The 15,318-nt window shown below is 45.0% G+C and overlaps 1 protein-coding gene across 15 annotated transcripts in view; it reads right to left on the bottom strand.

Moving 5' to 3' along the window:
* LOC101023797 (cytochrome P450 20A1) overlaps positions 1-14,710 on the bottom strand; it is a 67,492-nt gene extending 52,782 nt beyond the window's left edge. For 4 of the 15 annotated variants that reach the window (XR_635705.3, XM_009182825.3, XM_031651465.1 and 1 more), the window contains exons 1-3: positions 14,018-14,710; positions 7,080-7,129; positions 626-768 (exon numbers count right to left, since the gene is read on the bottom strand). Coding sequence is in view for 10 of the 15 variants with exons in the window: in XM_009182825.3 (XP_009181089.2) it covers positions 626-768; positions 7,080-7,129; positions 14,018-14,331 (507 nt within the window). In the remaining 5 variants the exon portion in view is untranslated. Of the gene's footprint in view, positions 1-625; positions 769-5,758; positions 5,926-7,079; positions 7,130-8,644; positions 8,863-11,519 lie in introns of those variants that run through there. The other 11 variants (XR_001893531.3, XM_017946812.3, XM_031651464.1 and 8 more) reach the window with 11 other exon arrangements.
* Between the last annotated feature and the right edge of the window lie 608 nt (positions 14,711-15,318).

Genomic DNA, 15,318 nt, shown 5'->3' with positions numbered 1-15,318 from the left:
CACCAAGCAGCATCTGAAAACTCCTATCATGGAGCACTTTGGGAGGCAGAGGTGGGTAGATCACTTGAAGTCAGGAGTTCAAGACCAACGTGGCCAACATGGTGAAACCCTGCCTCTACTAAAAACACAAAAATTAGCCAGGCGTGGTGGTGCACACCTGTAATCCCAGCTACTAGGGAAGCTGAGGCACGAGAATTGCTTGAACCTGGGAGGCGGAGGTTGCAGTGAGCTGAGATCACACCACTGCACTCCAGCCTGGGTGACAGAGCGAGACTCTGTCTCAACAACAATAAAATACATACATATATGTATATATTTTGTGCACTATATATGTGTACATATACATATATACAGGTGTGTATATATACGTATATACACATACATACAGAAAACCAGGTGCTCTGTACTCTCATCATTCCAACTTATACAGTGAGTCTGGATGTTAACATTTTTGTTTTCTTTTGTGTGTTGTGTGTTTTGTTATTGTTGTTTTTAATTTCAGGAAAATAAAATTAGCTTAGACAGGAAAGAAAAGAGTAGCAAAGACAGTACATATCAATACTAAAAAAAAAAAATACTATTATTTATGTGGTAGAACACTAAACCAAATTACTTATCACCTTACCTTTAGGAGGAGGGCAAAATTACTCTTCAGAGAATTAGTCACACCATTTTCACACAATTTTTTCCTCATGTGGTTTTCACTCACATTGCCACCACCAGATTGATACCTTAATAATGACTTCAGCATGGTTTCAAAAGGGTCCGCTGAAACAGACAAATTAAATATTTCTGTATCAAAATAATCACTCAAAAAGATGCCCTGTAAGAGAACAAGAGATCAGGGAGGTAAAGAATTATAGCTGAAAGCATGGCAACTGTTTTTCATAATTCCCTTAACTATTTTTATTTTTTATTATTATTATTTTTTAGACAGAATTTCACTTTTCTTGCCTAGGCTGGAGTGCAATGTCATGATCTCGGCTCACTGCAACCTCTGCCTCCCAGGTTCAAGCAATTATCCTGCCTCAGCCTCCCAAGTAGCTAGGATTATCGGCGTGTGCCAACACTCCTGGCTAATTTTGTACTTTTAGTAGAGATGGGGTTTCAACACGTTAGTCAGGCTGGTCTCAAACTTCTGACCTCAAGTGATCCGCCTGCCTCAGCCTCCCAAAGTGCTGGGATTACAGGAATGAGCTGCTGTGCCTGGCAGACTGTTTTTAAAATACGAACAATTTAAGAGTCGGTGAAAATTGGCAAGAACACAATATCCTGACTGGGAATTCCACTGTTAAGTCATTAATACTGGCCTACATAACTATAATGTCTTCAAAATTTTTTTTAAAAAGCACATTCCCCTGATTTTAAAGCAAAATGGCTACTAAGTTTGTGGTTTGTGGTTATCAAGTATTACAGTAAAATTATTTAGCTGAATTCAAAAATTTATTTTCTCCAATTCTTGTTTCTTTAATGACTATTGTTTTCAGAGGCATACAAAGATACACTGTCATTGTAAAAACAATTCAAACAATACAGAAAAGACAGCAGAATGCATCAGAGATACTGTTAATATTTTAGACATTTTTCACAGCTGTTAACATTTCTTAACAGAGAGAGAGAGACAGAAAAATCTGTCAGATTTCACAAAGAATTACATTCCCCTCTTTCAGAGCACTTCTCTCAGTTCATTAGTGTGATAATTTGGATGTTTACATACTTCCCTCACTCTCCAACATTAGCCTAGAAACTCCACAGGAACAGAGACCATTCTGGTTTTCCTCATTATATTCCCCAACAGAGCCATCTTTTCTTGTTGTATAAAGCCTAGTAATTAAAAGCACAATCTTTTTTTTTCTTCCTCAGAGATCCTTGTTCTACAAAAGTACAATCTTGAACCAGACTGCCTGACTTCAAGTCCTAGCTCCATCACTAATTTGCTGTGACCTTAGGCAAGTAACTTAACCTCTCTGTGCCTCAGGTTTCTCTTCTGCAAAAAAGGGATAACCATAATACCCTCTTCATGAAGTTGTTCTGAGAATTAAATGAGTTAGTATTTGTAAAGGGCTTGGAATAGTGCTGAGATATCATAATTGCTATATAAGTATCTGATAAAACCAGTCTACATCATCATATTCAGGCCTGAAAGTATTCATTTATTCAGCCATTGATATTTAGGTTGCTTCAAATATTTTTTATAAACAATGCTAATATAAATATTTTCTCATATCTGTGATTATCAATTTATGTATCAACTTCTTACGATATTATTGTTAGGTCAATGGTTACTGTCAAGTTTTTCTCCAGAGAGCTGTATAGCACATGTACACCACGTGACTCCCCATTCCCTCATGGACAATGCATTCTGCCGGTATTCTTCATCTCTTCTAGGGAGATAAGTAAAATTTCTCTTTTTTTTTTTTTTTTGAGACGGAGTCTCGCTCTGTCGCCCAGGCTGGAGTGCAGTGGTGCGATCTCGGCTCACTGCAAGCTCTGCCTCCTGGGTTCACGCCATTCTCCTGCCTCAGCCTCCTGAGTAGCTGGGACTACAGGCGCCCGCCAACACGCTCGGCTAATTTTTTTTGTATTTTCAGTAGAGATGGCGTTTCACCGTGGTCTCGATCTCCTGACCTTGTGATCCACCTGCTTCCGCCTCCCAAAGTGCTGGGATTACAGGCTTGAGCCACTGTGCCCGGTCAATTTCTCATTTTTATTTGTACCCAACTGAATATTAGTGAGGCTGAAATCTTTAAATTTGTTTACTCCTTTCTTAATAACCTTGTTTCTCCCTATTTTTCTAAAAGGGCATTTTCTTTTTTGAGATGGAGTCTCCATCTGTCATCCAGGTTGGAGTGCAATGGCACGATCTTGGCTCACTGCAACCTCCTCCTCACAGGTTCAAGCAATTTTCCTGCCTCAGCCTCTCGAGTAGCTGGGATTACAGGTATCTGCCACCATGCTCAGCTAATTTTTGTATTTTTAGTAGAGATGGGGTTTCACCATGTTGGCCAGGCTGGTCTCAAACTCCTGACCTCAGGTGATCTGCCCACCTTAGTCTCCCAAACTGCTGAGATTACAGGCGTAAGCTACCACGCCTGGCCTATTTTTTCTTATTAGTTTTTAAGTACTATATATATTTAACATATTGGTGGTAAATTACTTTTCCATTTCTCTTTTAAACTTTGTCACGGTGCCTTTTTATTTAACAAAAATATGGTAATCAATTACTACACATCAGGTGTAGCAATGTGTAGCCAACATTTTACTATCTCTCTTTCTTCCTTTCTCAAGGTGATTTTGACTTTGTTTTTTAAGTTAGAGACAGTCTCAATGTGTCTCCCAGACTGGTCTTCAACTCTTGGGTTCAAGCCATCTTCCCACCTCAGCTTCCTGAGTAGCTGGGACTACAGGTACGTGCTACCGCATCCATTCAAAGTATTTGTTATTGTACTAAAATTTTTCACTTTTATGTGGACAGATTTATCTAACTTGTGTTTTACAGCTCCTAGATCTTTTACCATTTTAAGAAGAGGTTTATCTACATTATCTCCAACCAAAGAGAAAAAATTTAATATTTAACCATGTTTTCTTGTATTACCTTTATGACCTGATATTTTAATCATCTATTTTGATATAAGAAATATATCAAATTTCTTATTTTGATATAAGAAATAAGGCAGAGGCCAGGTGAAGTGGCTCACACCTATAATCCCAGCATTTTGGAGGGCAGAGGTGGGAGAATCACTTGAGTCTAGGAGTTGGAGGCCAGCCTGGGCAATGTAGCGAGACCTCATCTCCACTAAAAAGTAAATAAATTCGTCAGGCATGGTGTTGCATGCCTATAGTCCCACCTACTCAGAAGGCTGAGGTGGGAGGATTGCTTGAGCCCAGGAGTTGTAGGTTATACAGTGAGCTATGACAGCACTGCTGCGCTCTAGCCTGGGCAAAGGGCGGGGGGCGAGGAATAGAATAAGGCACGGATTGAGATTTATTTTTTACAAATAGCTAACCCATATTCCCCAAACCATTTATTACTTTTCCCTTTTGTCATAAAATACTATCTTTATCATATATATTTGGTTTGTCTTCTGAACTCTCCACTCTTTTACATCTGTTTGCCTAGCCTGACCATAGCATGAGAGTCTTTTTTTTGAGATGGAGTCTCTCTCTGTCACCCAGGCTGGAGTGCAGTGGTGTGATCTCAGCTCACTGCAACCTCTGCCTCCCGGGTTCAAGAGATTATCCTGCCTCAGTCTCCCAAGTAGCTGGGATTACAGGCGCACATTACCAGGCCTGGCTAATTTTTGTATTTTTAGTAGAGACAGGGTTTCACCATGTTGGCCAGGCTGGTCTCGAAATCCCGACCTCAGGTGATCAGCCTGCTTTGGCCTCCCAAAGTGCTGGGACTACAGGCAGGAGCCATCATGCCCAGCCAGGAGATTCTTTTTTTTTTAAGAGACAGGTTCTTGCCCTGTCCCCTGGCTGCCTGGCTGAAGTAAAGTGGCACAACCTTGGCTCACTGAAGCCTCAATCTCCTGAACGCAAGCAATCCTCCCACCTCAGCCTTCCAAGTAGCAGGTCTACAGACACATGTATCACATCTGGCTAATTTTTGTATTTTTTGTAGAGATGGGGTCTCACTATGTTGCCCAGACTGGTCTTGAACTCCTGGGCTCAAGTGATCATCCCACCTTGGCCTCCTAAAACATTAGGATTACAGGTATGAGCCACTGTGCCTGGCCAGTACAAGGTTCTTTAAATTAATCTAGCTTTATAATACTCTATACTAACTGATGGTACAAGTATTTCCCTCATCAATATTCTTTTTTTTGGAAGACAGAGTCTTACTCTGTTGCCCAGGCTGGAGTACAGTGGCACAATCTCAGCTCACTGCAACCTCTACCTCCCAGGTTCAAGCAATTGTCTTGCCTCAGCCTCCCGAGTAGCTGGGACTACAGGCACACACCACCATGCTTAACTAATTTTGTATTTTTAGTAGAGACAAGGTTTTACCATGTTGGCCAGGATGGTCTCAATCTCCTGACCTCATGATCCACCTGCCTCGGCCTCCCAAAGTGCTGAGACTACAGGCATGAGCCACCATGCCCAGCCCATTAATACTCTTTTTAGGATTGTTTCCTGGCTGCTTATGTACATTTACTCTTCCAGATACACCTTGGAACTATTTTTTCAGGGTCCCAAAAAAAATCCTGTTGGAATTTACACTGAGATTTTATCATATATGCTTATAAATTAAGGAAAAACACAATTATTTAAAATACTATCTTAAATGAGTTAATAAGACTTCAGCACAGTGCCTAGCACATAGTACAAAGTATTCAATAAATGTTGGCTATTCCTATCCAAGAACAATGTATATATACAGTTCTTTATTTATAAACATTCATTCTTTTTTTATTTTGAGACACAGTCTCGCTCTGTCGCCCAGGCTGGAGTACAGCGGCACAATCTTGGCTCACTGCAGCCTCCGCCTCCCGGGTTCAAGAGATTCTCATGCCTCAGCCTCCCAAGTAGCTGGGATTACAGGCATGTGCCACCACACCCGATTAGTGTTTGTATTTTTAGTAGAGAAGGGGTTTCACCATGTTGGCCAGGCTGGTCTTGAACTCCTGGCCTCAAGTGATCCACCCGCCTCGGCCTCCCAAAGTGTTGGGATTACAGGCATAAGCCACTGTGCCGGGGCTAAACATTCATTCTTAAAAGGTAAGGATCAGGTAATTAGAAAGAAAATGAAACTTACATGTCTTATTGGGATTGATATGCTGCTTCAGTACATCAACAGTGCCCAAACTAACCACGAGGCGCCTGCCAAACCAGAAGGAGACTACAGGCCCATATCTCTCATGCAAATTAACCAGGAACTCGTGCAAACTTCCACTATTCACAATATCTGGAAGATTACCATCTCTGGCAAAAGAGCAACATTTGACAAAATCATCAATTTAACTTGGAAAAATCAGAAAAACAACAGTTGACTCTGAATTAACTGTGTCAATAAATGAGAACAAAGGTTCATGAAATTCAAATTAGTCCAAAATCCAAAACTCAATTATATTTGCCTTCTTGCTATATTTCTATAGTTATATTTAGATATGGATTTGTCTGATATTTTAAGAATTCTTAACACTTCAAACCAAATAAGAAAGCTCCATAGGAACATCTGACTTAGATACTGGAAACTATCCCACTTTCCCAGCACCTAATTCTGAGATGACAACGGACATCATCAGCTGGTGAAAATCATCAGATCAGCTATGGCGATCTTTTCCTTCTTTCCTTCTATCTTAATCTTCTTTTCAGCTTTCTCTGGCAAGGGGAAGTGAAAGCAATGAAATGTTTTGATTTACACGACTCTCTTTTCTGTTAACAAAGTTTAGGCCGGGCGCGGTGGCTCACGCCTGTAATCCCAGCACTTTGGGAGGCCGAGGCGGGCGGATCACAAGGTCAGGAGTTCGAGACCACAGTGAAACCCCGTCTCTACTAAAAATACAAAAAAATTAGCCGGGCGCAGTGGCGGGCGCCTGTAATCCCAGCTACTTGGGAGGCTGAGGCAGGAGAATGGCAGGAACCCAGGAGGCGGAGCTTGCAGTGAGCCGAGATCGCGCCACTGCACTCCAGCCAGGGGAACAGAGCGAGACTCCGTCTCAAAAAAAAAAATAAATAAATAAAGTTTAGGTTACCTGCCAAGGTAAAGGTAGGGCAATCAAAGGAAATGAATTGAATAAGATGAGTAATCTAAAAATATGGTTTATCATTTTGGTTTGTCTTCTGAACTACCTACTCTATTCCATCTGTCTCCCTAGTCCTACCACAAAATAACCTTAGTTTTCTTTTTATTTATCTATCTTTTAGAAACACAGTCTGGCTCTGTCACCTAGGCTAGAGTGCAGTGGCACAATTATAGCTCACTGTAGCATTAAACTCCTGGCCTCAAGCGATCTTCCACCTCAACCTCCTCAGTAGCTGGCAAGAGCTACCATGATTGGCTAAAAATATGGTTCTGTCTTGATATCAATAATGAAGAATTAACTCTACTGAATTCCAAGAAAATAATTACTCACTTTTCTTCAGTTGGAGTAATCCCCGGAATTCCTGCAGCTTGTCTGAAAGCCTTAAAAAAAAAAAGTTTATAATAATGAATTATCATATAACCCATAAGTAAGATGTGTTTCACCAAGACATCTGCAGGACCTTAAATAATGGCTTTCCAATTAAGTTGAATCTAAGAAATCATTTCTATATTAAAATACAAAAAAAGGGATTCTTTGCATGGAAAAGAATGATTTCCATGTCCTTTGCAGGGATACAGATGGAGATGGAGGCCATTTTCTTTAGCAAACTAATACAGGTATAGAAAACCAAATACTACACCGCCGGGCGCGGTGGCTCACGCCTGTAATCCCAGCACTTTGGGAGGCCGAGGCGGGCGGATCACAAGGTCGGGAGATCGAGACCACGGTGAAACCCCGTTTCTACTAAAAATACAAATTAGCCGGGCGCTGGGTGGCGGGCGCCTGTAGTCCCAGCTACTCAGGAGGCTGAGGCAGGAGAATGGCGTGGAACCCGGGAGGCGGGAGCCAGGTGAGCCGAGATTGGCGCCGCACTGCACTCCAGCTGGGCAACAGAGCTGCAGACCTCACCTGTAAAAAAGAAACCAAATACTACATCTTCTCACGAAGTGGGAGCTAAATGATGAGAACTACGGATCACTATTAGAGGGGAACAATACATGCTGGGGCCTTTCAGAAGGTGAGAGGATCACGAAAAACAGCTAATGGGTACTAGGCTTAATAATTACCTGGGTGATGAAATAATCTATACAACAAACCCCCATGATACAAGTTTACCTATATAACAAACCTGCCCTTGTACCCCTGAACTTAAAATGAATTTTTTTTTTTTTTTTTTAAAGAATTACTTCGGCCGGGCGCAGTGGCTCAGGCCTGTAATCCCAGCACTTTGGGGAGCTGAAGAGGGCAGACCACGAAGTCAGGAGATCAAGACCATCCTGGCTAACAGTGAAACCCCTTCTCTACTAAGAATATAAAAAACTGGCTGGCGTGGTGGCACACACCTGTAGTCCCAGCTACTCGGGAGGCTGAGGCAGGAGAATTGTTTGAACCCAGGAGGCAGAGGTTGCAGTGAGCCGAGATCGTGCCACTGCACTACAGCCTGGGCGACAGAGCAAGGCTCCATCTCAAAAAAAAAAAAAAAAAAAAAAAAAAAAGGCCGGGCGCAGTGGCTCAGGCCTGTAGTCCCAGCACTTTGGGAGGCCAAGGCAGACAGATCATGAGGTCAGGAGATCGAGACCATCCTGGCTAACACGGTGAAACCCCATCTCTACTAAAAATACAAAAAATTAGCCGGGCATGGTGCCGGGCGCCTGTAGTCCCGGCTACTTGGGAGGCTGAGGCAGGAGAATGGCGTGAACCCGGAAGGTGGAGCTTGCAGTGAGCTGAGATCACGCCACTGAACTCCAGCCTGGGCAACAGAGCAAAACTCTGTCTCAAAAAAAAAAAAAAAAAAAAAAAAAATTATTTCATTCAGGGTATTATTCTTCCTCTGTGTCAATTAAACTAAGGTGTTTAAAGAATTTAATACACACTTTACATCAAGTAACACATACCCAGTACATTTTTCTTTCTTTGTTCTGAGTTTATGAGTTTATATATGGTCCCAGCTGGTTTGGCTTTTAAAAAAAAAAAAAAATCAAGGTCCATTCTAAGAGTTTCATGATGATGATGCAAGAAACAGAAGAAAATTGCTGTGCTTGGCAGGGCGCAGCACCTCCTGCCTGTAATCCCAGCACTTTCAGAGGCTGAGGTGGATGATCACTTGAGGTCAGGAGTTCAAGACCAGCCTGACACACATGGCAACCCCGTCTGAACTAAAAATACAAAAATTAGCTGGGCATGGTGGCACACTCCTGTAGTCCCAGCTACTTAGGAGGCTGAGGCATGAGAATCGCTTGAACCTGGGAGGCGGAGGTTGCAGTGAGCTGTGATTGCACCACTGCATTTCAGCCTGGGTGACAGAGTGAGACTCTGTCTCAAAAAAAAAAAAAAAGGAAACAAAAAACTGCTGTGCCGGACCCATTTTCTTGAGTGGGTGGGAAGGTAGGAGATCTAGTACAGGAGTGAAGAGATGGGGGGGACATTTAATTGGGAGCATAGCCAGTTCATAGTAATAGGAGGGAACATGGAATATAAGGGCACACATTTAGGCAGATAGGCAGGGTGGTGTGGAAATTATCTCCAGATTGGTTTTATTTTTTCAATGAAATAGGCCAGGTGTGGTAGTTTGCATCGGTAATCCCAGTACTTTGTGAGGCCAAGGCAGGATGATCATTTGAGTCCAGGAGTTTGAGACCAGCTTGGGTAACGTGGCGAAACCCTGTCTCTCTAAAAAGTACAAAAAATTCACCAGGTGCAGTGGTTAGCGCTGTAGTCCTAGCTACTCAGGAGACTGAGGCAGAAGGACCACTTGAGCCTGGGAGGTTGAGGATGCAGTAAGCCAAGGTCACATCATTGCACTCCAGCCTGGGTGACAGAGTGAGACCCTGTTTCAAAAAAAGAGGCCAGGAGCAGTGTCTCATGCCTGTAATCCCAGCACTTAGGGAGGCTGAGGTGGGTGGATCACTTGAGGTCAGGAGTTCAAAACCAGCCTGGCACACATGTTGAAACCCCGTCTCTATTAAAAATACAAAAACTAGCAGGGCGTGGTGGTGGGCGCTGTAATCCCAGCTACTCAGGAGGCAGAGGCAGAGAATCTCTTGAGCCCAGGAGGCGGAGGTTGCAGTGAGTCGAGATCATGTCACTGCACTCCAGCCTGGGAGACAGAGCGAGATTTCTGAAAAAAAGGAAAGGACAGGACAGGACAGGAAAGGAAAGGGAGAGAGAGAGAAAGAAAGAAAGAGAGAGGAAGGGAGGGAGGGAGGGGGAGGGAAAGAGAGAGAGAGAGAGAAAGCAAGCAAGCAGGGAGGGAGGGAAGGAGGTGGGGGAGGGAGGGAGAGAAGAAAGGAAGGGAGGGAGGGAGGGAGGGAAGGAAGGAGGGAGGTGAGAGCAGATCACGAGGTCAGGAGTTCAAGACCAGCCTGGCCAACATAGTGAAACCCCATCTCTACTAAAAATACAAAAATTAGCCAGATGTGGTGGCACGCGCCTGTAGTCCCAGCTACTCAGGAGGATGAGGTGGGAGAATCGCTTGAACCCAGAAGGTGGAGGTTGCAGTGAGCCAAGACCACACCATTGCACTCCAGCCTGGGTGACAGAGTAAGACTCCGCCTCAAAGAAACAAAAAAGAAATTATCAGTTATTGGTGAAGACAGAAGATTTGAAGACAGGGAAGGAATGAAAAGTTATCTGGAAGATTTGGAGACTGGATACACCAGGTGATTTCCAGACACCCCACTTAAGGTACATGAATTTAAAATGAGACTAGTCAGTATGGCTGTGTTCTTTTCCGCCTTTTTTTTTTTTTTTCCCAGCTGTGTGGGTTCAGGGGCAGAATTGACAGAGCATTGGATTTAATCACAATTAGGGTTTGCTAGATGATTATGACAAAGGATACAGGGCAAAGGAGTTGAAGGTATATGCAAAGGAGTGATTATAGTAACAGACCATGGAACCTAAGCTTTTTTTTTTTTTTGAGACATGGTCTCACTCTGTCACCCAGTCTAGAGTGCAATGGCGCCATCTTGGCTCACTGCAGCCTCGATCTCCCAGGCTCAAGCGATCCTCCTGCTTCAGCCTCCCAAGTAGCTGGGACCAGGGACCACAGATACTCACCACCATGCCTAATTTATTTACTTACTTATTTATTTTTTTAGAGACAGGGTCTTACTATAATGCTCAGTCTAGTCTCAAACTCCTGAGTTCAAGCAATCCTCCCACCTCAGCCTCCCGAAGTGCTGGGATTATAGGCTTGAGTCACTGTGCTGGCCATAAGCTTCTTACATCATCAGCTTCTCCTTCATGACTTGACAGCCCTCATCAGCATAATGTAATTTCTCCTACCTTAAGAGTTTCGTCACCTCACTTCCCTCTCTAGTTACCAGCACCCTTTACTGCCAAACTCTAAAAAGCTATCTATACTTGATATCTCTGAATCCACCCATTTAGGTTTATCACCCCAATTACATGAAACCACTCTTCTTAAGAGTACAAATGTTGCAGTGGCTCATGCCTGTAATCCTGGATCTTTGGAAGACTGAGGCAGGAGGATCACTTCAGCCCAGAAGTTCAAGACCAGCCTGGGCAACATAGTGGGACCTCATTTCTATAAAAAATTTAAAAATTAGATTGGGTGCGGTGGCTCATGCCTGTAATCCCAGTGCTTTGGGAGGCCAAGGTGGGCTTTTGAGGTTACAATGAGCTATGATGGTACCACTGTACTCCAGCCTTGGCAAGAGAGAGACTCTGTCTCTTAAATGAAACAAAACAAAACAAAACGAAACACAAAAACGATTACCAATGTTACTAAATTCTTAGGCCTTAACTTACTTGACATATCTGCAGCATTTGACTTAGCTGATTATCCTCTTCTGCTTCTCTTCTGCTTAAAACATCTGGCTTCCTTCTATTTATGTGGCTGCTCCTTCTCAGTCTCCTTTGCTGGCTCTTGTTTCTCTCCTCAACCATTAACATTGGAGAATCCAGGGTATGGTCCCTGGGACCTCTTCTCTCCTGTATCTAAATTGTCTGGGAGATAGCAACCGGTTCTCCTCGCTTTAAATACCATCTATACATTGATAGCTCCCAAATGTGTATCTTCAGCCTGGACTTTTCCCATAAACTCAAGACATATATTCAGTTACTCATCAACATCTCCACTTGGATGTCTAAAAGGCATCTCAAACCTAGCCTACCCAAAACCAACTCCTAATCTCTATAAATCCTCACTACCTCCCACCAAAACAAAACTAAAGAACAACCAACAACAACAAAACCGCTGATATTCCCTGGAATTAATCCATCCTTCCAGATACCAGGCTAAAAATAACTGGTGTTTTCCTTGATGCCTCTCTTTCACATTTCACATCCAATCCACTAGGAAAGCCCATTGGCACTATCTTCACAACTGACTAGTTCTCATTATCTCTGCCACTACTAACATGATCCAAACTGAAATGATAATATCCTCCTAATTACTCGGCTTGCTTCCATCCTTACCTGGAGACCCAAGTCTATTCATGACTTGGCAACCAGAATGATTCTTTTAAAATTTATCTAATAAAATTAAATTTTAATTCTATCCAATTTCAAATGGCTGAAATCCTCCAGTGGCACACAGCAAAAGTCCATTTAAAAAAAGCCTAGCCTTACAAGTCATTTAAAATTTGTCCTTCACCCCCATCCTTCTGACTTTCTCTCCTCTGGTCTCTTCCTCATTTACTACATTCTAACCACACTGGTCCCCTTGCTTTCCAGGAACACACCAGGCGGGTCTCCCTCTTAGGGTTTGTATTTGCTGCTCCCTCGACCCGGAATGCTCTTTCTCAGATACCTGAATGGCTTGCACCTTCACCTTCTTCCAGTCTCTGCTGAAATGTCTCCTTAGCTCCCGGCTATCCTACTTTGAAATAACAATCTACCTATCCCCAACTTTATTTCTACGCACAATCCTATATTACTTGTTTTTACTGTCTGTTCCCCTTCTCTAGGAAGTAAATTCCAAGACTCAGGAATTTTCTGTCTGGTTTGTTCATGGCTGGATTCCCAGCACATGGAACCGTATCTGGCACGTATCTAGTGCCAAGAATAAACAGTGTGCGTCTATGAGCTGATCAAAGAAGAGTATCATTTTAAAACCACCAAAAATTCAAGAACCACTGAAATTGTTTAGTTTCTCAGAAAATAAGATTTCAGGAAGTCCCTTATTGTGTAGTTGCAAGATTCCAGTCTAATCCATTTACCTGCTCGGAAAAGAATATTTAAGAAAGTGTATGGTCAATTCCAGCAGTTCAGCTACTTTTCAATTTTCACTGTAAAACCACCACCTTGCTTTGTAGAACAAGTGTTGTTGTTTTCTTTTCTTTTGAGACGGAATCTCACTCTGTCACCAGGCTGGAGTACAGTGGTGCAATCTCGGCTCACTGCAATCTCAGCCTCCCAGGTTCAAGCGATTCTCCTGCCTCAGCCTCCTGAGTAGCTGGGATTACAGGCGCCCGCTACCACACCCGGCTAATGTTTGTATTTTTAGTAGAGACGGTGTGTAACCATGTTGGCCAGGATGGTCTCCATATCCTGCCCTCGTGATCCGCCCGCCTCAGCCTCCCAAAGTGCGTAGAACAGGTTTTAAAGACGGTCCTCAGCCATCAACGCTTTTGTTTTCAGACCCTCCCTCTCTGGGGGACGGAGGCTAGTGGAGAGAGGAGGACAGGAGGCTCGGAGAGACGGCAGCGGCCAAGGCAGGCTCGCACCCGAACCGGCAGCGCGGCGCTCTCCCCGAGAGAAGCATTTGCCCTGGAGTCCCTCAGAGGAGCAAGACCTGGACCTCGAGCACTTTGGATTCCAGTCAGGATAGATCGATGGACAGAAGGAAAGGAGGAAAACACAAGTGCTGGCAGAATCCTCAAGAAAGGAGAAAGGAGTGGCACGCCCAGGAGTCTCCTCCGACACACCGGGAAATGAAATTTGGGTTTAGCGGAGTTATTGCCAAAAAGCCGCCCAAAGTACTTGAGAGCCGCCTTGGAGAGTGGCGCGGGGTGCCTGTCAAGGTGAGGTCGGCCCGCGGAGGCGCGGGTTTTTCCTCAGCAGCTACAGCCAGCCTGGCCAGGCGCCTGAGGCGTAGGGGGCGCAGCCCACGTAGCTCTCAGCGCTTGCCCGGTGGGGCGTCACGTGACTCCGGGTGCGGTCCCCGCGCCGAAGCCCCGGAGAGATCCCGAGCCCTCCCCTCAGGCCCGCCCCCTGCGGCCCGCAGCGGGCAGGTCGGCCTGGATGCGGGCGACAGAGAGGCTGGGGCGGCGCCCAGGGCCCCAGAAAGCCAAGACGACGCTCACCGGGTAGAGGTAGAGCACCGCTCCCACCAATGCCAGCAAGAAGGTAACGGCGAAGATCGCGAAGTCCAACATGGTTCTTCCGCCCAGGGAGCCACGTCTCGGATCGGCCGCTCGAGCAGCAACGCCTCAGCCTGGCCCAACTTAAGGCATAGCGTGTGGGCGGGGGCACCCCGCGGGACCCGCGAACCAACGGGCCGCCGGGGGCGTGACCGAGACCTGCGGCCGGCGTCAGCGGAGAGAGCAATGGATCGCCGAGGAGCCGGGGCGCGGGTTCCTGCGAGCAGCAGGCGGAGGCTGAGGCCGCCTAGCGCCATCCTCCACCCCAAGGCGGCGATTGCGGCCCACACGATTTGAGACAGAATATGCCCGCGACTTGGGACCGAGTCGAGTTGTTGGCGAATGCAGAGCCCAGGTTTCTGAGAAAAGTTAGGAGTTAGCACTGCTCTGTCCGCCCAACACTTTTCCCAGTGGATTCAGGATTAAAACCTCTAAACCAGTGATTTTCGAAGAGTGGTCCCCGGACCAGCTGCATCAACGTCTCCCGGGAGCTCGTTGGAGATGCAGATTATCGATGCCGGGCGCGGTGGCTCCATCTGTAATCGCAGCACCTTGGGAGGCTGAAGCGGGAGGATCGCTTGAGCCCAGGAGTTTGAGACCAGCGGGGGCAACATAGTGAGACCCCCGTCTCTACAAAAAAAATAAATAAATAAATAATCGGCCGTGGTGGCGCGCGCCCGTGGCCCCAGCTACTCCGGAGGCTGAGGCTGGAGGATCGCTTGAGCTGGGGAGTTGGAGGCTACAGTGAGCCGAGATCGCACGACTGCACTCCAGCCTGGGCGACAGGGCGAGACCCTGTCTCAAAAACAAAACAAAACAAAAGGAAAAGAAAATAGAAAGATTCTCGATCCCAAACTACACCTACTGAATCAAACACTCGGGGCGGGCGCGCGGAGGGGGCGCGTACAACAATCTGTTTTAACAAAGCCCTCCCGGGGACACTGTTACACACTTAAATTTGAATGAAAACCACCACTGATCTAACCGGGACAGCGAAGTGTCTGGGAGTAAAACAAGAGTAGATACGCCTTGTTTCGCAGAATTTGTGTCTGAAGTACTAGTAAATGTGGTTCTTTGAGACACTTTCTGGTGAGCGGAGGCTGCACTCTGTTCAGGTTTCCTTGCTCTGTTAACTCTGACTTTCGGTAAATTGCTTGAGTTTTCTAAGCTTCCATTTCCTTCTAGGTGAAACAGTGAAAATAATACCACATGGAGTTGCCTGTAGGTTAATTTACATATTTTAT

Source organism: Papio anubis, chromosome 10 (assembly GCF_008728515.1).
Source record: "Papio anubis isolate 15944 chromosome 10, Panubis1.0, whole genome shotgun sequence".
NCBI lineage: Eukaryota > Metazoa > Chordata > Mammalia > Primates > Cercopithecidae > Papio > Papio anubis.
The sequence above is the reverse complement of the archived record's forward strand: the minus strand, read 5'-3'. Positions and strand labels throughout refer to the sequence as shown.